The sequence below is a fragment of the Poecile atricapillus genome, chromosome 2 (genome assembly GCF_030490865.1).
Source record: "Poecile atricapillus isolate bPoeAtr1 chromosome 2, bPoeAtr1.hap1, whole genome shotgun sequence".
Classification (NCBI taxonomy): Eukaryota; Metazoa; Chordata; class Aves; order Passeriformes; family Paridae; genus Poecile; species Poecile atricapillus.
Genome location: NC_081250.1, coordinates 117,183,536 through 117,205,552, shown reverse-complemented (window position 1 = coordinate 117,205,552; position 22,017 = coordinate 117,183,536). Strand labels below are relative to the sequence as shown.

The 22,017-nt window shown below is 36.6% G+C and overlaps 1 protein-coding gene across 10 annotated transcripts in view; it reads right to left on the bottom strand.

The window, feature by feature from the left end:
* Window positions 1-22,017, bottom strand: part of CHD7 (chromodomain helicase DNA binding protein 7) — a 133,804-nt gene that overhangs the window by 14,163 nt on the left and 97,624 nt on the right. For all 10 annotated transcript variants that reach the window (XM_058830303.1, XM_058830307.1, XM_058830302.1 and 7 more), the window contains 13 exons: window positions 21,762-22,005; window positions 16,915-17,091; window positions 15,427-15,570; window positions 12,882-13,137; window positions 8,180-8,390; window positions 7,495-7,690; window positions 7,094-7,261; window positions 6,257-6,436; window positions 5,925-6,035; window positions 5,606-5,811; window positions 4,511-4,710; window positions 3,760-3,919; window positions 596-685 (listed from right to left, as the gene is read on the bottom strand). In XM_058830303.1, the coding sequence (XP_058686286.1) occupies window positions 596-685; window positions 3,760-3,919; window positions 4,511-4,710; window positions 5,606-5,811; window positions 5,925-6,035; window positions 6,257-6,436; window positions 7,094-7,261; window positions 7,495-7,690; window positions 8,180-8,390; window positions 12,882-13,137; window positions 15,427-15,570; window positions 16,915-17,091; window positions 21,762-22,005 (2,343 nt within the window). The remainder of the gene's footprint in view (window positions 1-595; window positions 686-3,759; window positions 3,920-4,510; window positions 4,711-5,605; window positions 5,812-5,924; window positions 6,036-6,256; window positions 6,437-7,093; window positions 7,262-7,494; window positions 7,691-8,179; window positions 8,391-12,881; window positions 13,138-15,426; window positions 15,571-16,914; window positions 17,092-21,761; window positions 22,006-22,017) is intronic.

The following is a 22,017-nucleotide window of genomic DNA, read 5'->3' as shown; positions in this document are numbered from 1 at the left end:
CTGTGAAGACAGTATTATATACATTCTCAAAGGTATTTCTGGACAAAGATTAAAACAACCCAAAACAAAAACAAAAAAACAAAACAAAACAAAAAGCAGCCTAAAAAACCGAATTGGTTTATGGTGTTCTGTAAATATAAATTTTGAGCTAGAAAACCACCCCAAAACCCAATACAGAAATTGAAATACCCTAAAAAATAGTTAGGACTATTAAACAAACAAACAACAAAAAATAATTAATCAACCAAAAAAGCCCCAACAAACATCACCACCCCCCAACATTAGGCTATATTGGGAGTCAAATGGTTATCTAAATATGACTCATTTAAGGTCTTAGTATTTTTTTAATTTTTTAAATTCAGATAGAATAATCCCTCAATATTAGCAGAACAGCAAATCCCCTTCTGTCATTTCCCACATCGTTTTCTCCCCCAAGAAAATTACCCACGGCACTTGATAAAATAAGAAGGCTGCTTGAGAGCAGACATATAAGAGATAAAGTGTGAGCGCCTTTAAACGCTGCATTATTACAGTACATGTACTTTACAAAAGCCAGAGTCATAAAGCAAAAAAATAAACCTACACTTGCACTAACCTTGAGTCAGCACCCTCTAAGATCTTGTCTGCTTGGTCCCCTATAACTTCTTGTCGTAGATAGTAGAGCATGCGGACACGCAGCAGGACCCTGGAGAGGAAGACAGAGGGGGGAAAAAGTTCTTAACTTCAGGACTGTTTGCCAACAGTGGCTTTTGGCAGCTGCTGCTGTTCATCCATCATCCTGCCAAGGCTGATTAGCCATGCTGTATGGTAGGCTTGAAGCGTGACAGATGGTGGCACATAATCACCTCTGTGTGGTGCTTTCTGCTGGCTTCCAACAGGCCTGCCTGGCAACTGCTTACACTGCACAGAGAGGGACCCAGCTCAGCCCGGCCCCAGCGCATTTCATTTAGTTCTACCTAGTGCAGCTTGTGAAGTTTAGACACGTACTCTACCACTGCCTCTGAAGTATTGAAGCAAGTTTGTAAACAACTGAGCAGATGGCTTTCAGTAACTGTTCTGCTTCATTATCTCATAAAATTTCCTCAGCTGCTGCCTTAATACCATTTTTGGAAGCACATCAGAAGTTGTAGGAATAAACGAGATATAAAATCTGGTTTTACTACCTTACAATAAACCCTCAATATGGAATGTCAGGTTTTTCAGATTATACAACTTTTTGCTTCTGAGAATGGGGGGGAAAAATAATCCCCCATTTCCCTTGGGAGATATTAACTATTTTTACTCTTTATAGTTCAAACTGCTATTAAATTTTACCTACGCACAACCTAACTATTACAAGGAAGTGAAAAATCTTCGTTGCCAAGTTTATTTTTCCCCATTTCTGCAATACTGCGGTCGTTTTTGGAAGCACTGTCAGATGTTGTGGTCACACTCAAAGCCGGCAGCAGAGAGAATGGCAGACTGGCTTTTCAAGGAGACTAGAAAAGAGGTCATTTCTATAGAAAAAGTATCTACCTGAAAATAATCCTGCTCTCCTATGTTTACCCAATTCAGGGCACCCCCTGCTGCCTAGTTTATGAAGTAAAACCAGTACCAGCTAAAATGGAGATTACTCAGCCTGCCCTCTCACTGTACCCAAATCCATCACAGCAACTGTTGAATTGCTGTTGCTCCTGGAACAGCAAGGGTGACCAGGGAAGCAGTAATCTGATCACCCACTTGCATGAAAAATTTAGACCACCACCAGTTTTGAGAGCTCCTTGTTAGAGATCAGATGCAACTGGAGCAATACCCGGTTTCACACGTGTTATTCAATCAAACCTCGGAAGAGCAGGGATTTGAATGAAGGTCATGTCTGCAATTCAAAACATGTCAGACATGCCTTCTTTCTGTATGCATAGTAACTGGGACCAGTAAGGTGTCCCTGCTCCCTGTGTGGCTATGTAAATAAGCTGTTGAGGGTCTCTATCATCTTAGTATTAAGCAATAACAGCTGTTACATCAAGCCAAAGAGGAGAAGCACGAAATAAAACCCAAGATAAACCAAAAACCAGAGGCTCTTAGCACCTTTCAGGAGTCCTATGCATTAAACCAGCATACATGGTACTTAAAGAAAGGACACCAATTCTTAAAAAGCCAAATCCAACTGGTACCTTTCGAATGAAATTACTCAGATTATTAACTGGCTCCACCTCTGTTTGATTTTACCTGTGCTAAAAACATGTGGCTTCTACAATTCATTTAGTCCTAGTGAATCTGGGAAGTGAAGGAAAAAGATAGCAACTGAAAACATTCTTGCATATTTACTAGTCTTCCCAGTCCTTGTAATTGTTCTATTGTATTATTAAAGAAGCAGTATTTAAAAAAATTAATTTAAGTCAGATCTGCAAACTGATATAACAAGTAATGAAACCATGTTACCTGAGAGGTTAAAATAATGTTACAGGAAAGAATTTTATTACTTTCAGAGCAAGTGAAATGTAATAACAGACCTGAGTAACTGTTCAGAAAATCAGAAAGCAGTTTATTTGGAGGTGCACTCACTAACATAATTCTATGAGTATCTGTTGTCATCAGCTAAGAATTAAGCTTGGTTAGCATCTGGAAATGAGCTAATAAACCCCTTAATGCCTTTCCTCCTTCACATCACACCCCCTATTGACAGCCCACAGGTACTTTTCAAATCAATAATCTTTCCACTAAACAATATTAATGAGACACAATACATATTCAAACCACAAAAGTAACGATGACCTTTCAGTAACACTGCATTACAACTGTATGATATATATATATGATGAAGAGTAGAAATTTAAAAACAAAACCAAACATCCCAAATCCCAAAAGTAATCAACCACATCCCCAGCTCTAAACCAAGGTATTTTTGGGACAAGGTTCAGTGTCTATATGGAGAATATAGTAAGCAAAACCGAGATGGCAAAGAAAGCTGACACAAAAATAAGATATTACAAAACAAAAGCCAGAAAATATGTAAGAAAGGCTCTTAAGGGACATTCATGAAACAATAAAACATTATATACAATGACCTTTATCCCCAAAGGCTTTTGGTTTAGTAGCATGCTTAGAATTTCAAAAATCTAATCAGGACAAATCAATTCAGGTAAAAGGGTTTGGTGAGAAATTTAATCTCAAAAGAGAAAGAATAAATATTCTGTATATTTATTATATATTATTTCATTGCCTATATATATATGTGTATATATATATATATATAGTCTGAGAAGAGCAAGAGAGGAATGGAGAGAAAGAATGAAAAGATATGCCCACATATAGATGAACTACTACATGAAACTCCTGAAACTAAGAACTGGATATATGAGTTTAACATCTATGGAAGAGAACTTTAAATACCAGCCTAAGGGACTCATCAAGAAAGTAGGAACAAACAGCTTTTGTTTAAAGATAGCCAATTGTCAAGTGAAATAGACTTAGTGTAGGAATATAGTCTTTACTTTCTATGTTTAAAAAAAAATAACCTTATCTGATTCCATTCTTATTTAATAAGTAGAGAATAATTTTCTTCAGAACTGTGCTGATCTGTCATAAAGAGCTTACAGAAGTATCCAGATACCTGCTAAGATGATTATCCCCAAATTAAAAAGTAATAATGGCCTTTACATCCTATTAAATGGCCCTGTGTTCTATTAAATATATCTAAATGAAGTTGTGGATTTTTCAAAAGCATGTAGTTAAAAAAAAAATCCCAAACCTCTAAATGATACATTTATTAGTACTTACTTGTTACAGTGATGTTTGAGATGTTTCCTATAGCTGTCTTCTTGAAATAATACATCTGGATTACAGCTTGTGAGCCAATCAGCATCTTGCAGCACTGGCTGTGAACTCTGGGCTTTTACTTTCTTCCCTTTCCTCCCTCTGGGCACTGGTGCAGACAGACCTAGAAAACCCCCCAATATTTCTTACACAATCTGAATAGAAAAGCTCTCACCCTAAACAACATTACAAACATACGCTTAAAGCTAAGTATTCATTACTTTGAGGGCAACACAACCACCAAAAACTGAACAGCAACATAACTCAGTAGAGAAAATTGCAAGTAACAAAATCAACCAAAACTTTCATGCAAATTTAGGTGTGAAGATTTCAAAAATTCAGAGTGCTAGCCAGAAAATGGTGTTATATAAATATTTCTTGTAAAAACTCTCATGAATCTAAATGGCCGTAAGGAAACAAGCTTTCTGATTTATGGCAATTTAAAAGAGATTAAATCCAGCAGTAGGTGCCAGCAAAAAATTATGTCAGAGTATTTGTTTAAAACTGATTTAAAGGAAAGTGCACTGCATTCTACAAAGTATCTGAGGGAGACTTCCCCTTTAAGTACAGGCCAAGTCAAAGCCCACCTTACTCATAAAATCTGACAAGATCCTACGACATGTCAGAATGGCTATAGTTTAAACCAAATACATAGCACAACTGAAGCAATTCTTTCCTATTTACTAGCATCATTATTTGATTGTGGTAGACATACCGGAATGATTAACCAAAGCACGAGTTTGCCCATCTGCAGTTGGAGTGATCAGATCCCAGATGAAACTTTTGATATTTTCATCCCCTTTGTAATGATTAAGACAATACACCAGGATAGTCCGGCAGATGGTTTCCACATCTTGCTCTGTTAGCTGACGTTTATAGCGCCCATGTGAGAGGATGTCAGTCCAGCGACCCCAGCTATAAGAAAAATATGTTCAATACAACAGCCAGGGTACTGGTATTTTAATTTGTGACTTTCAATTCAACTCCTCCTATGAAGCAATTTGGGACCAATAATGCATTTTGCATTTGCAGGTTATGTCAGGGAATCCAACCTCCAGCACCAAAGAGTTAAGAATGTTTATTTTACAGAACCGGCAATAAGTTCACTGCTCGTAAAGCTGCAATTGAACTATACTCTAATTAATAAAGTACATATGTTTAACTCTAAAGGTCCCAGTAAGCTACAAATAGGAAACTCAACCAATCCCCACAATCATGGGATTTGAGGAACCACTCCTACTTTGATCCAGAAACCTATTACTAGCAACTGTTGTACACACTAATTTCTAAAATAAAGACAGTCATTCTGAAGGCCACCATGTCAGAAGTCAAATATAGCTACCTGCTTGCAAAGAGATGAAATTCAAATTAGCACACTCAAAGGGAAAAATATCAAGTATCAAATATCTCAATTTAAGTGGTGACAAAGTCTAGATGGACTGTTGATTTCAAAAACATTTTGTTCTTTACAAATACACTATTACTGTCTTCAACACTTAGAAAATAGAGATTAAAACTCATTAACTCAAGAATTCTTTACTCTGAGAAACCAGAAACAAATATTCTGTCATCACAAAACCACTTATTTTACCAGTGAGCTCATACCCATCTGTGAGACAGTCAGATACTTAAAGTAACACATATAAGCACAATTTACACATATATCAACCAAAAAATAATCTGACTGGCATGTATAAGCATTATACAGTACGATAGTATGTGTGTCCAAGAGAAGGATGAGTTTTTTACTATATATAATTTCTTTTCAGTTCTTTAGTCACAATTAGTATATTTTATTTGCATATCTTACCCATAAACCAACAAGTTCTTCTCCACCCTGAAACATTCACTTCTTGCATAACCTTGCGATTTGTCCTGAGGCCTACGGGGCTTTGTGCTAGGCTTTTCTTCAGAATCACTTTCCAGGTCTGAAAACTCCATCAGTTCATCCTCTTTGACTGCACTGTAGAGTCTGGTTTGCTTCCTTACCCTTGGTGTATCAATAACTAGGTTGTTCTAAAATGAACGGTAAAATGTATAAATTTAGGAAGGGGGTGAGGGGAAATCTTCAATTTCCTTCAAAAAAACTCTTTCAACTAGAAAGCTAGAAAGAGCTATAAAGCTCTTACCCTTCCATTTAGAGCATCAATATCCAGCTCAGCTTTCTTTGCCCACTTCTGCCAGAAATTAGGGTCATCCAAAGAAATGTCTGTCCTGTTCCCAGATGCAACAAAACTAGCCTAGTAAAAGTAAAAACACATGGATTGATTTCTTAACTGAATGCTATGAAGAATACTTGTTTTTCACTAGCAAATACAATACTTTGGAAGAGTAAAAAGTAAAGAGTAAAAGTAAAAAGACAGGTACACTGAAAAAATAAATTTACACAGAAGGCAATTTAATATACTTCCATCTATTCTGATCACATTTTATTCATTTTCCTCTGAATGTCATTGCATACCTTTGCAAATGTTGAACCTTTTCCTTCAGATTCAATAGTAATTGTGTGCGTTCGCCTTAAGAGAATCTGATCGATATCCTCTTCACAAAACTTAGACCCTTCATCTTCCTCATCCATCAGAGCACCATATGCCCCCTTTCGAAGAAGATCTTCTATTTCTTTTTTAGACAGCTGTTGCACCTGTAACACATAAGAGGGCTTACAGGTTTGGGTTTTTTTGACAGCCAATGTGTTCATCTGACAGCACAATCTCATGGATTGTCCTCTTCTTTGGCATTTTATGAACTGAAACTCTATGATAATGTGGTGGTAGTAAATTAAACATTCATGCTGAAATCACCTTTTAAAGAAGAATACAAACAACAAAATTCTCAGGGTGAAGTTATGTGAGTGGTTTAAACAACTTAATAATTCATTGTCACTGAATCCCTTTAGCTTTGATGACTGCTAAACTGCTCCTGGGAGCAGATTTAACTTACTAACCTGACATTAAAGTTAAAGCAAAAAAAAAAGTCCTGAAAAAAAAGGCTACACCAGCAAAAACTAACTAGAAGAGCTCCATAAAGTGCCACGATCAACATAATGTAAAGGGTGGAATGATGAGAATGGATCAGGATTGAGGGAACATGACTCCACCTGCCCCCTTTTGGCAATAAGCGAGCCATTGATAGGCTGAGCCAGTTTATGTAGCCAATGCCCTTATTTAACCCGACTTCAGACTATCAGCCACACTCCATCTGAAAAGCACTGTTCTCCAGCTAAAATGCAAACAGGCAAGCAAAGTGTAACGTGTTCATAGCATTTTTTGATAATGCATCTTAAAAAACTAATCCTTACCCCATTTGTGGCATTTTCTCTTCCACTCATAGATTGTAGCACAGCCTTATCAAGGCCCAGCTTCAAGCTAGCTTTGTCAAACATTTCCCTTTCGTAAGAATTCCTTGTTATCAACCTGTAAATTTTCACTGATTTGCTCTGCCCTATTCTGTGACATCGTGCTTGAGCCTGAAGAAACAAAGACAGACATTCAGTTACCAGGTACAAATGGAAGATAAGAGAATTGAAATAATCAATACAGAGAACCTACTTTAAAAGTTTTGGGTTTATTTTTCAATATAAATAATATTTTCTATGCTTTCTAGACAGCAACAACAGATAATTTCTCTTGTAGGTGAAGAAAATTTCACAGTAAAAAGGCAAAGAATAATTTTCAATGAAATCATCTCTTGTAATATTACCTGGAGGTCATTCTGGGGGTTCCAGTCTGAATCAAAAATGATGCAGGTATCAGCAGCAGTAAGATTAATGCCCAAACCTCCTGCCCTTGTACACAGCAGGAAAACAAACCTATCAGAATCAGGTCTTGAAAACCTGTCAATAGCTGCCTGACGCAAGTTGCCTCTCACTCGACCATCAATTCGTTCATATGGGTACCTGAAAAATAGATGTATTACAAGGATTGCTTTAGTGCAGTGGCATTGCTTCTTTAGAAGAATATGCAGTTTAAAACACAAAAGACAAATATGCTACTATGGGGCTAGAAGAACTACAATGAACTAAGAGACTATCTTCATCAGTCAAGACATACCACTTTGTCTCTTTTTTGGTAAAGAACAGACTTTCACTCCAATGAATTTAATAAAAATTTAGGCCTAAAATAAAAAACTCTAGAGCCACCAAATCATTTAACTGAGAGATAAACTGAGAGGTTTAAAGCTCTCCATATGAGGTCATTTTGTATTCACTCAAAAGAAAAGCCTCAATGCTTGCAACCTCCAGGTTTGCTCTTTCCCATAGTCAGATCACTATAGAAAATACTGTTTTAATTTCTTCCCTTTCGATATGGATTATTCACAGATTAAATGCAGTGGTCACTGAGGAAGGCACAGTTTATTTATAATTGTATTATATTGTTGCTCTCACCGTCTTTGAATGAGGTAGTCTTCCAGTATGTCCAAGCAGCGCACCATCTGGGAAAAGATAAGCACCCTGTGGCCACCAGCCTTCAGTTTTGGCAGCAGCTTGTCAATCAGTACGAGCTTGCCAGCAGCCTGGATCATTGCCTGGAGCTGAAAATCTGGAGAGTCGGCATTGTGTGTTTCTTTAAACTCTTCCAAAATTTTCTCTTCAGCACCTGCAAAGATTGGACAGCAATACATGAACACTGCAAAGGGTTTTATTAATAAACAATGAGCTGGTCTTCAATACCCTATAGAAACTGCAGGAATGTTTTAAGCACTGTGTGAATAAACATTTATAAAAAAATAAACATTTATAAAAAATATTAAGCTTAAATTTGAAGCAAACATATACACAACCACAGCATAAATAAAAAAAAACTGAGAATTCATTATTTTTTTCCTCTTTTGAACAATTCTAAATTTTTTCATAAATAAATTCATAGAACTATTGACACACACAATTCAATATGAAAAAAAGATGGAAAAAAATTAAACATATTTCAACTGATAAAATGAATTTTTTTTCCTTTTAAAAATATAACATGAAATAAAACAATGTCTTGTTTCTACAGAATAATACAAGGGACACAAATCTCATTTAATGTTTGTGCGTCTAAAATCAGCCTTAAACATCCACATGACCTGAACCTGCTCTTTTCATTACTAATCATAAAATCAAAATCCAAACAAAAAAACAACTGGGGGAGAAGCAGCTATGAAATTATTTTTTTACCTTTTATTTAGTTTTTTCTCACTGAATGTATTTTTTTTTTTGTTCAGTCTGATGAAGCTATCCAATGCATTAATTCTTTCCAGCATTAGTCAGAAGTTCTCTCTTGCCACTCACTTTGCCTATGAATGATATGCACAGCAGCAACTATTTCCTTGTTCTGCTCACTACTGGAAGACTACAGACCAAGTTCAAGCTTTCTCTTCAACCTCTCCTGTGCTTTTATGCCATTTTTATGTCACTTCTACAAAGTGGGCCATTCCAAAAACTACCAGATTGCCGTTCTTGGCATGTAAATGGATAAGAATCTTTGTTCTAAGCTTATTTCACCTCCAAATAAGCCCTTTTTTTGAGCCATCTTTTTTTCAATGAGATTAAGTTTATAAAGTATTTCTAGTTTGTCTAATATTCAGCTTCAACACTGATTTTCAACCTTGTGCTTTTGAATAGCACAAGAAAAGATGGAAGAGTTGGGGGAGGGGGAAGAACAGCTTACTGCCAGGCTTCTGCTGAGCATCTCTCTCTCAAACCCCAGCTCTAAGTAGATGCCTGTAAACAAACATGGAAACACACCCTCCCTGTGCGATCCCTGGTTCAGTGCCTGCCGTAATGCGGTGCCTGAACCAGATTCCACCCAGGGCAGGCTGCCTGACAGCTCCGTGCACTCACACTACTCACTTTTACAGAACGTGATGGACTCAAGATGTGACCGCATTGCAAGATAGTCCTTGGATTTTCCTGATCTGGCTTCCCTGCTCCCAGCACTACTCTTCCAAATGGTTTGCATATAAGAAAAGTAAGCCCATATGAAATGGGTGTAAGCAGACACTCAAAGTTCTTCAATCATATCACTGCCCATCTTTGTAAAACAGGTAGAATCTTGGGCAGTAAATCCCTGATTCTGTATGAACTTCGGAAATTCCAGGATACAGCAGGCTGTCAAGCAGTTCATATACAGTAATTTCAGTTGTCTTTCCAGGTTACAGCAATTATTTCTGACTCAACTGCGATATCCAGACTTAAGTTTCACTACTGTGAAGCAACCCAATATGCAAGAACAGCATCTGCAAAAGCAAATCACACCACAACAAACCCACAATCTTGTCTAATGAATGGTGAATTTACAGTATCAGAGCTTGGTCTCAGCAAGACCCAAATCCACTACAGATAACTCCGAAAGTCTGCTCTTTCAATAACTTCCTGTAGAGGACCAACTCTTTTATTTAATTCCTATGTCAATTGCAATTATGTCATGTCCACTGAGCAGCCTGTTACCCAAAAGTTACTTGATGCAGTACTTGCAGGTCTGTAAAATTGCTTCCTATTCTAGCTGATATTTAGCAGGGGATTAAAGGAAGGTATTTGAATGTGTGGTTGGTCAGTCAGGGAAACATCCACTTCTACTGTTCATTAGGAGAGGTTTCCAGGGCTCAAGAGGGCAGAACAAACAGAATAAGGAGTCTTTCTGGTGTTCAGCACTAAGATGTGTAAGTATAGAGGCATTCCCCACTGCTGGTTCTTGGAGATAGAGAGAGGAATGACATAAGTACTTGAGAATGGTTGCTATGGAGAAAACAATGAGTCCAGCCCTAAGAAAAATGACAGACAATGCTTTACCCAAGTTGGCTGGAGAACACCCAACATGCAACAACTACCTCTAGAAGTCTACTCCCAGTCTCAGCAGATCACAGAACACATCTATCAGTCAAGAAACGAAAACCTCACTTTACATTCAACTCCTACCCTACTACTTCCATCATATAGCCTTAACTGAAGGTTATATGGAAGACTTGCCTGCAACTCTTACACAAAACAAAACATGTTTAAATGTTCAAATACATTTACACTACTGCTTGCTCACAAACCCCACAAACTAAGAAGAAAATGAGGATTCAGGGACACTTTTATAAAAGCAGTTTAGTTTTAGTGGAAAACAGAACTTGCTACTGCAAGAAATCATTCATCAGGAGAATACTATGCAACCATAAGTATTCGCACTGCAAAAACTCTTAGCAGAAATAAAATAAACTTGTGCCATTACACTAACAACAAAGTTGTTAAATATCAATCAACAAAATAAAATCTTGGGCTCAGAGGACTACAGGATATAGGAGCATTTTCTGTCCTAGAACTACAAAGAATGTATTTGTTTAGTTCCATCTCCACACTAACACATCAGGATTTCTTTTTCCCCTCAAATCTGAAGGTTCAACCCATCTGTCATGTTGCTGAATGATACCAAGCAAATCCAAAGGTTCAAAATATCATAAAAATGTTATAAAGATAAATGCATTTAAGAGACAAATACACCTCCCTTTATTAAGACTAAGATACAGTCATCAAAAAATATTTGAGGTTTTCTAAATTAACACCTGAACTTTATTAGTCTCTAAATTATATTACATGGTACAAGACTTCTGAAAAAAAAAAAAAAAAAATCACTGCTGTAGGCAACACTGCTCACAAACTCTATTTGACAAAACAAAGTAGCAGCAAAATATTCAGGTTTTTTTTCTTTCAACAAATATGAAATAAGGAAAAATAATAGCAAAGTTAAAAACTAGCTGAAGGCCAAGAAGCATCAATTCAGACACCCTGTTCAGATACCCTGAACAGCCTAAACTATTCTGATAAACTCATTTATACAATGGATTAACTTAAGCCAAAAGATCAAGTAAAAGCCCCAACAAACCCTGCACCAGAACCACAAAGCTACTTCACTGTATGTCATATGAGTTTAGAAACTGAACAGCCACCAGCATGGGCGAATCGAAGTACTTTGCAGTAAGCCTATATCATGCCTTTGGAATAACTACTTGTGCATGAAATATAATTAGATGTAATTTCATGAATCAGTTTAAGCATTTCCCCCTTTTAAACAAAAAGTGTCAAGGAAAAGAACTTAAGTACTGCAATATGGAAGTCATACAATAAAAAACCTTAAATCACATATGGCTCTGGAACAAAACAGTCTTTCATCATGAAGCCTATAACCAGCATTAACCAACCATAAATCATATCTAGTATGAAACAGGAGTTGGGAAACAAGAAACTAGTAGAATGCAACACTGTATGGAGGCTTGTGTTACATCCTCAAAGGGAAGACCTGACCAGCACATACAAGTTTAGCATACTTCAGACAGTTAGAGCTGGTTGGCTCATCACAGGGCTGGTCACTGGAACAGCCTCTCCAGGGAAGTGGTCATGGTACCACGAAGTCAGAGTTCAAGGACCATCTGGTCCTTAAGTCATATGATTTAGTTTTAGGTAGTTCTGTGAGGAAGCAGAGAGTTGGACTCAATAATCCCTATGTCTTCCTTTCAATTTAAGATACTTTATGATTCCATACTACTTGCCAAAGATAATCCTGACCTAAAACCAATACCATCACACAGAAAAGGTCACTGAAGTCAAATATGACATTCACTCTAACCTTTCTCTTACTAGTCAAATTAAGAAAACTGACTGACAACATGTGGCCGTGAAAGCAGACTTGATCACGATTTCTTACTCTGCAACTTTTATTCATAAATAAGTTACTACCTTATGATGTTCAACAGCAAGAAAATAAGTAGCTGTTAACTACAAGTGAAGAAAAAATTACCATATTCATGTCAGCATCCAATAACCTGCATTGATAGCTGAAGTCTTGTTTTTCACAAATAACAGAAAGGAAAACTTTATAATACCAACATTAACTCTGTCAGGGCTGAGTCTGTCAGGAAGCTTTGGAAAGAAGCAACACAGAAAAAAAGCAGCTGCAACAGCAACACTATCCTGGCTAGCAGACATCCATACCTATTAAAATCTAAAAGGTTATCTCACTTTTCTACTTAAAATAAATGAATAAATAAAGACACATTAAAATAGAATTTATACCTAGTGAATATTTTTACAACTATTTTTCAAATGAGCAGAAAAGTAGGCAGCCTACCATTAATAAGGTATGGATGATTGCAGCATTTTCTTAGTTCCATCATAGTGTTTAAAAGATTAGGTACATTTGCCTGACCTCCACCCTTGGAAAGAAATGTGAAATTCTTTTCAAGAATAGCACGATAATATTTCTTCTGAATATTTGTCAGCTCAACTTCAATGATGGTTTCCTCTTTGGGGGCCAGGTTCTTTTCCACATCCTCCTTGAGACGTCTGAGCATCATCGGCTTCAAAATAGCTTGCAGTTTTTGCACCTGGAAAACAGATGTTTAATAAAATAACTGAATTAAAACTGCTAGAAATCAAATATTCATTTTTCAATTTCCTTAATTCTAAAAACCTTGTTCTCTACCTCAAACACCAAGTAGAGTGCATTGTAAAAAAACCTTTCCTCAGTGACTCAGCAGCAAGTTCTCCTTGATAACTCAGTGACATACACATTTCTAAATGTTTCTGAAGTCTATTTTTGGTGTGTAGCCCTTCTGTTTAGAGATGTCTGTTATTAAATAGACCTCACTTAGAATTATCATTCTGGACAAGGACAGCACTTCACATAAATCATGCAGAGCTAACCCTTGGTTAAATAAGCAGATCTGACACTTGTAAGATAACTTCTGCAGTTCATATCTAATTAATAATCAGTATTTAATGCTATTTTCGCACTTTCAGTATCTGCTTCTAATTATTTTCTTATTTCCCTAGTTTTGACATCCACTGAAATAGAAAACTATTTAGGACTGGTCTAAAACTGAAAACATTGTATTTCTGTTAATTTTTATGGCATTGATAGTTTTTAGTGTCCCCAGGTTTTGTGACATATTCTTTAAGATACATCCTAAAGGGTGGGAAGGGCAAAGAAGAAAATGTCAGTTTTCTTTAAAAAAACGCTAAGTTTTTGTAAAGTCTCTTACACAAAAAGCTCAAATGTATTCCATATTAAAAAAACCCCAAAACACCTGGCATTTAGGTTGTTTTAGGCCGTGTCTCAAAGTACAAACCATCTCAGTACTGAAGAGCTAATAATTCACCCTGAAACTGGTCATCATCCCTGATGCAGAGCTGCACAGCAGAAATATGAACAAAAGACATTTTCTCCTGAATTTACATAATTCCCTTACTAATAAAGCAACTTCAGAATAAAAAAGGTGATTAGCACAGAGGGATGAACAATTGAGAAAACATATGGACTATTACTGCAAGGAATGGAGAGAAAACCCCAAGTCATTAACACATAACCTGTCCCACCACTTGAAAGATAAACCAAATTCCAAAACACCCTAGTGTCAACAGATAAGGAAGTTCTCCTGAACTTGTTGAACCAAGCAATCCAGGCTCTAATTCTGATCATAGCCAATGGCATTATTTTCATAATAATTCCATGAACGGCTTCAAAAGCTTCCAGTTATTTTGAGCAGGCCATACAAAAGCTACGTAGAGAGTTCAGATATATTAACTCCAGTTCAAACACTTCATTAGCAGGACTACATGGCTTCTGCATCAGAGCTGGCTCACTTTCAGTCAGGTCAGTGTCCATTCTGACTGATATGTAATAGCATGCACAACCTATGGAAACATATCCTATTTTGCCAGGAGGCCAGGGGCTAGAGGAAGAGGTATTTTGTAATTTAGACTATGATGTGTGAAAGAGCTGTTCTCAAAGAAAGGCAACAAATTCAAGCAGTCAAAACTTAAGAGATACCAAAGATTGAATTTTCAGACAAAGCAAACAAAGGTACGTACAAAAATGCATCCGGTTGTTATCACAGGAAGCAAAGGGCCAAATTAAGGCACCATGGTTCAGTTAACTCCTAATATTAAGGCGGTTTGGCCTCTTAAAACATTTTGATACATACAAAAAAACATTTTACATTTCAGATATAAAACATGCTGCATCTAGGGTCTTTCATCTTGTATTGATTTATGCATTTCTTCTCTTGGACAGCTCAAAAAATCTCTGAGTAAAAAAAAAAGCACCTCCCTCCATTTGGTTACCTCTTGCTAAACTGGGTTTCAAGTATGCTCCTGTTTGCACTTAAGTCACTGAGAAAACGCTCAGATGTTAACTCCACAGAAGTTGCAGGGACAGTCCCTTCACTCTGATGCTTAAGGAAGAATGTCAACTGACAAGTTAATTCTTGTAGAAGTATTTTCATCCAGCGACCATTACAAGACACCCCACCTCTATTTTTAAACACCATATTTTAATAAAGGGAATTTTTCCCTGTTTCTGCAAGACCAATGGGCAAAGGACTAAAAAAAACCAAACAAACAAATAAAAAAAAACCCCAGAACAGTGATAAGGCAGAATTACTTTTGGCCAAAAGCAAAAAACCCTCAAATAAATGAAAACAAATAAAGAAAAAAAAAAAAAAGATAAACTCCCCATGGTATTCCAGGAAGCAAATAGGTATTTGAAATATATACTTGAAAATATATACTTGAAAAATATATACTTGAAAAAACAAGTAATGAAGTTCAGATACAATAAAATGGATAGATTCACAATATCTAAATAGAAAAGTAAGTGTGCAAGATAAGTTTACCTGCTCTTCGGTTTTAAGATCCCCAAATTCTTGCATGAATGTGGTTTCTGATGGAAAGCGACCTGGTTCCAAGAAGTGAAGCAAGCTAAATAGCTCTTCTACTGTATTCTGCAAAGGGGTTCCAGTAAGCAGCACTTTATGCTCCTGAAAGGTTAAGAAACAGTTGCCTAGGAATCCACCACTATAATTTCCAATGGAAAAATACACAAAATTCTTCCCCCTTTTCACTGTATGTCTATCTCACCTTCGCTTCCTCTCCCCTCCTCCAGCTACTTACATAAAACCCTTCTCAAGACATTTCTAACTGGTACTCTAGTGTTCCTTCAGTGATAGCCCAGAAAAATGCTTCACTACTTAAGCAGCTTCAAAAGTCCTCCAAGATACAAGAACAGATTTTGCGGGTCCACAATGTCCCAACCCTTTCACAGGTACAATGTACTTTAAATGGCAAAGTAACAGTTGAATCTATTCCATCATTTCCAGTAAAAATTCATTGATTTACCACACCTCCAAATGACCTCAGTGCACTGATCTCCTCAGGCCAGGAGATCAACACAGGATATAACAGGAAACCTGAAGCAGAGTTCTACCTTCCTACTACATGCTAAAAAGCATGAGAGCAGAAGAGACAAAAGTAGCATTTTGCATTAGAGGAGCCCAGACAGGTTCAGCAACCAGCCCAGAGCCAAACATAAATTTAGCAGTGTAACAAGAACTAATGTGAAAAGTCCTATATCTCTATCTGTAGTCTGTAGGACTATAAGCTCTACTTTCCTCTAACAGCAACCATAATAAGAAAAAGAAAAGGTACACAGGATTTATACAAACTGAATTATAAGTATTAGCTTAGCATAACTGCATTATTCTCTCATTTTAAAAGAATACTCTGCCCAAAACCAAGTAATTATTGTGTCTTTTAAATGGTAAATATCTTCATATTATCTTATTTTCTCTCTATGAGTTTAATATACCTATTTTGTACACATAACATAATACATATTTATGTAAGCATCAGAAATCAACTCACTTGCTCTTTCTTAGTCAATATGAAAGAACATCCTTATGGCCACTCAACAAATTAACATTAAAGCTGATATTAATGCAGTTAAGGCAGTTTAATTCTCATGGCCAAATCTGGCCACCTGACCACATTATACCTTTAAATAAATGTCTAAGTGAAGAAGTGACTATGGATTAAGTCACATGAAGGGAGAGCAAGGAAAGAATAAATTTACTTTGTCTTAGGAGAATCCACATAATTCTACGCCTAAATCAATGAAAAAAGCTTATTAAATATCAGCACTCCAAAACTGAAGGTATGCATATGCTTCCAGGTATGTTGTACTTTCACATCTGCATTCTCTTATTCTTCTTAACACTTGATGATTTACTTGGGAAAAACTCCTTTTGTTTTACTTTTTGATTAAACCATAAATCAGAAGTAATAAAAATACAGAAGACTCAAAGATAAAAGATGTTCACACTGACCAGGTCCATCATCTTGAGTCCTTCCAAAAGCTTACAGTTCCTGTTTTTCAGCCTGTGGGCCTCATCAATGACAACGCAACGCCATGGAATGTTACGCAGCTCTGGGCAGTCAGTCAAGATCATTTCAAATGTTGTGATAATGGCATGGAACTTGTAGGACCCCTTTATCACACGACCCTAAAAAGAACAGCATATGTTCAAGTAAATTCCCTGGCAAAGAAAAGAATCAATTTGTTTCACCTTCAAATTTTATTTTTTAAAAATACAAAACAGTAACATAGACAAGATATTTCAAGTTAATTTTCAATTATTTCATTTAATTAATTAATTTCAAGTTAAATTTCAAATTAAGTCATTATTGCTGACTAAATGGGGAAATACAATTCAGAAAATTTGCTACTGGCTTCATGATAGCTGTTTTTAATCCTGTAAATAGGTCCACAGAATCACTGCCCATTGATTACCAAGAAGTTATACAAGTATTTCAGTTGTAATTCATATGGATTATACTAATGCCTTGAGGCATTAATGTATTACGGCAATATTAAAATAAGGTTTTCAGACTTCATCAAGAGAATTCTCTTTTTAATTCTGAATTGAAGGTACATGAAGGTTCTCCTGAACAATCCAAATACAGCAAAAGTGTATTAAGGTTTCCTTTTTATGACTATCTGAATATCGTGTTGACTGTTATTGGTTGTTTTTTTCCCAGTAGACACTCAGGATTCAAAGCACCTACAATCCATAGAATAGGTTGGGTTGGAAAGGACCTTGAAAGCCAACACCCCTGTCATGAGCAGGGACACCTTCCACTAAGACCAGGTTGCTCAGAGCTCTGCTCCATCTCGCCTTGAACACTTCCAGGGATGGGGATTCTACAACAACTCTAGTGAACAGCTTTGACAGAAGCAAATATCTGAACTTTTAAATGGCAAATGTGTATCTCTCCATACAATTTCATAATATTTTTGTAAGTCTGTGTTAAGCAAGGTTCAACAGGACAATTAACTTGATGTCTGACACCACATTCACTGGTTCATTAGTTTGTTCTTATTTTCAGCACTGATATAGACTGTTTAAAAAACAACCCAGAATAAACTTTATTCAGGACCATGAAATTAGCATCTTTCTGACATTGTGCTATGCTTCTTCCCAATGCTGTTCAAAGAAAAATGTAATTTGTTACCTCCAGTGTCACTGGGTCTGTGCAGAAAAACTGTCTCTGTAAGGCTAAGCATTACACAAGTTCAAAGCCATTCCACATTTTCAAAGGACGCTGTCATGGGTTGTATATTGAATACATTTCAAAAGAAACACATATTTTACAGTAAGGTGACCATTTCTTCCTTTAGACCTGTGTAAGACTGAATCCTTTTATAAGTGACCTGCATGTAATCCTCTCCAAACTGTGGGGATCAGAACTGGCTACTGACTCAATGAAATGATTGAAAACCTGATATCCTGAACTCAGCATTAAATCTGCCTACTCAAATCAAGAACATTTCAGAGAGAGTAATGACCTGCTCAACAATGCTTTCTCGTGGCATAGTCCAGAAATATTTATCTTGTTAGGGGTAAAAAAAGCTGCTACTTAACAAAATGCAGATGAAGATATACTAAGTGGGCAGCTTTGAAAGCCAGCAAACTGAAATGCTGTAACCTTTTCACGAGCCAAGTAAATTTCCATCGCAAACCAAGTCAGCTATTTTCCAAGGCTCTGTCATTAGCTGTATTTGGCATATATAGTTTTTGCAATCTTAAGGCAGAACTCCTTCTCAGAAGTGGGACAATACAGAAAAGCACATGGTTTATTTGATATTCCAACCAGGGAAGGGGCCCTAGGAAGACCTTTCAGTTATATTGCTCAAGAACAACAGAACAGGCTTCTCTATGTGAACCTCACAGTAGAATGTCTCTAATAACACCATTACTTACTATTGAAGTCATACCACTGCAGGAACTTATTTTGTTATTGACTACTCTCTAGCATTTTACAACAATTTAACTCTGGTAACTGGGCCTGACTCTGAAAAAATCACACTACTGCAGATGGGGTAGGTGCTTCTTATGCATGTTCTCAACTGTTATCGCCCTTCAAAACTCACACTTTCTCAACGTTCAATTGTCTTTTTGAGAAACAGCTCAGGTTGAGAGGCCTGTTTTCATATTAGGACCTAAAAAGCCAAAGATGCCTGATGTCTGGGTTGATGGGTCTGGCAAGGGAATTAGAAATGACACTGCTAAATCATGTCTCCCTTTTTGTCTCCCATCATATGCCCAGTGATGGTGCTTTGGAGAATGTCAGAGTGAGCACTACATGCGGACTCTTCAGAACATGAAGAGATTTTTTCCCTGTAATTCAGTTCCTACCATGTGTTTCACAGATGACATTCTTACAAAGAATGGAACACAGAAGGTAATTTTGTGACACATCTAAGCTAGCTGCCACCAAAAGGGCGAGCTCTCTCCATTTCTCCTTTATTCCTAAATGTAGTAATTGTCTCACTGTCCTCTTAAGACAGTTCAGGGAGCAAAGCCAGCAGAAAATTATTCATTTTTCCGTGCCATGAGTGCTTTGTCATTACCTGCTATGCGGTCAAATGACTGCCACACTCATGGCAAGAACTGAGTTAAGAATATGGCAATGGAGGAACAAAATTTTCTGCTGCATCTCACTGTAGATCCTTTTAGTTACCTTTAGATCACTGAAACAGCATTGCCAAAATAACTAAGAATCTGCACAGTAAGTGTGATTTTTCAGATGACATTCCTTCAGGTTTCATGCTAAGTAACAGCTAAGGGGAAAAACATACTGAGAACAAGCACCACTCAAATAGCAAACAAATATGATTTTTAACACAGGAAACAATTCAGCAGAGACAGTATTTTTTTGGGGTTTGTAAAAACCCAAATTTTTAAATTGGATAAAATATCAATCTTTGCTAAAAAATTGTTTTAAAATCAGAAAAACTTACTTCAACCCCACTTCATTTGTGTATTATACATCCAGGTAAGAAGTGAAATGTGAGAATTATCATAAAGAATATTAAAGAATAATAGAATGGCCTGGATTGGGACCTTAAAGATCATCTAGATCCAGCACTCCTGCTGTGGACTGGGACAAACACAACTTCTCTGGGTCAGTAGACCTCAATGAAGCAACTGCTACTCAAATCTTCAACAAACACAGATACGATTTTAATTTGAAAGTTTCTTTGATAAATCACTGAGAAAACAGTTATTTCTAGACCACACAGATGTAACTTCTAACGAATATAAATGTTCTTCTCTACTATATTTAAGTATGTAATTCTATTTCTGTTTGCCCTAATGGCATGTCAAGATGTGCCACAGTCATCACCTTCAAAACAGTTCTTAATCAGTATTTTACCTGTAAAAGCATATTTTCTACCTTGCAATCTCTCTCACAGCTTTGCTCTAAGACTCTGGTTTTTCAACACACTTTGAGAACATGAAGTGAGAACTGGAAGCAGAACTGGACCACTCATTATATCACTGACAAAGAGGAGAATGCTGTAACTTTTTTGATCTTTATATTAAAGATTTGTTTCCTCCCACACATTTGCACTGCACTAGTCCTTTTAACCACTGTGTCACAGTAAGAACTCATGTTTAACTGGTTATGTACCATGACAGAAAAAAGGATCTGTTTTTGTCTTACAGCCTTCCCAGAGCTGAGATCTCCCTGTGGTAAGAATCATCTTCATTCCTTGTCCACAGACAGCCCCTGTATTTAGCTGTTCTGAGTATGGCTAGATTGGATCCAATTTATTAAGTAATACAGTTTACTCTGTATCCATGAACTGTCTTAATCATTTACCACTCTCCACATCTTTGTGTCATTTGACAACTTCCTCAGCAATGATTTTATGTTTTCTTTCAGATCATTGCTAAGTTATATAGCTCATGGACCTGAACCAATCCCTGAAGAACTATGCTGGAAATGCAAATAATTTCTCATTAACAATTACATCAAGAAATATCAGCTAGCCAGTTTTAAATCCACTTAATGTGTGCCATATTGATTTTATATGCTTCTAGTTTATTAATCAAAATGTCCAGTGGTGTAAAATTAAAAGCTTTAAAGAAAATCTAAATGTATGAATTCACCACTATCGCTTTTTAAAGATCCGTTGAAAATAGTACGCCCACAGCTTGAACTTCTACTCTTTCTCTCTTGTGAGGAAGATGTTATTGTTCTGCAGTAACATTCAATGTATGCACATCTTATTTTCCCCCAATTCTGTTTACTTTGGGAAAAGCTATGCACTTAGGAGTGGGGATCTGCAGCTCTTCTTAGCTTCTGTTTTCCATATAAATTTCTGTTCATTCCACTAGTTTTTTCTGCTTTCCTTCACTCACAACTATTCAACTTAAGCGCAGTAACACAGATTCAAAATATATCTGACTTACAAAATTTGATAAAGAAGCATTGACAAGTTTAATTTCTGCAAGCAGGTCTTTCCTGGAATGGTAGGCAAAGATTGATTTTTAAGCTTAGCTCCACTTAAAGGAGTTTCTCCATTAAGAATCTCTTCTGCCAGCTCCCCTCAGGAATGCAAAATAACAAAACCTTGCATGAAAGAATGAAACTCTAAACAAAAATTGCACCATCTCTTGGTGCAATTATATAGAGATACTGTCCACTACTCAAAAGCATTCTTAATACACATATCTGTATTTCTAACTGAAACCTAACATACCACTACTGAAAAACTAATTGATGCTTAAATCAATAAACAACCATAAAGCATATACAAAAAAAAAACCAAACAAACAAACAAAAAAAAAAAAAGAGAAAAAGAAAAGTCATGAAGAGCTTTTACCTGTGGATCTTTGAAATACATTTCATACAACTGAATGGTCCGCCGACTCGCTTGACTCCCATGATACACAACCACATTCAACTCTGTCCAGGTGCGGAACTCCCTTTCCCAGTTGGGAATTGTGGACAATGGTGCAATAACCAAGAAAGGACCATGGATTCCTTTCAAATATATCTCATAGAGAAACGTAATGGACTGGATAGTCTTTCCCAACCCCATTTCATCTGCTAAAATGCAGTTTCGTCTGAAAACAAGA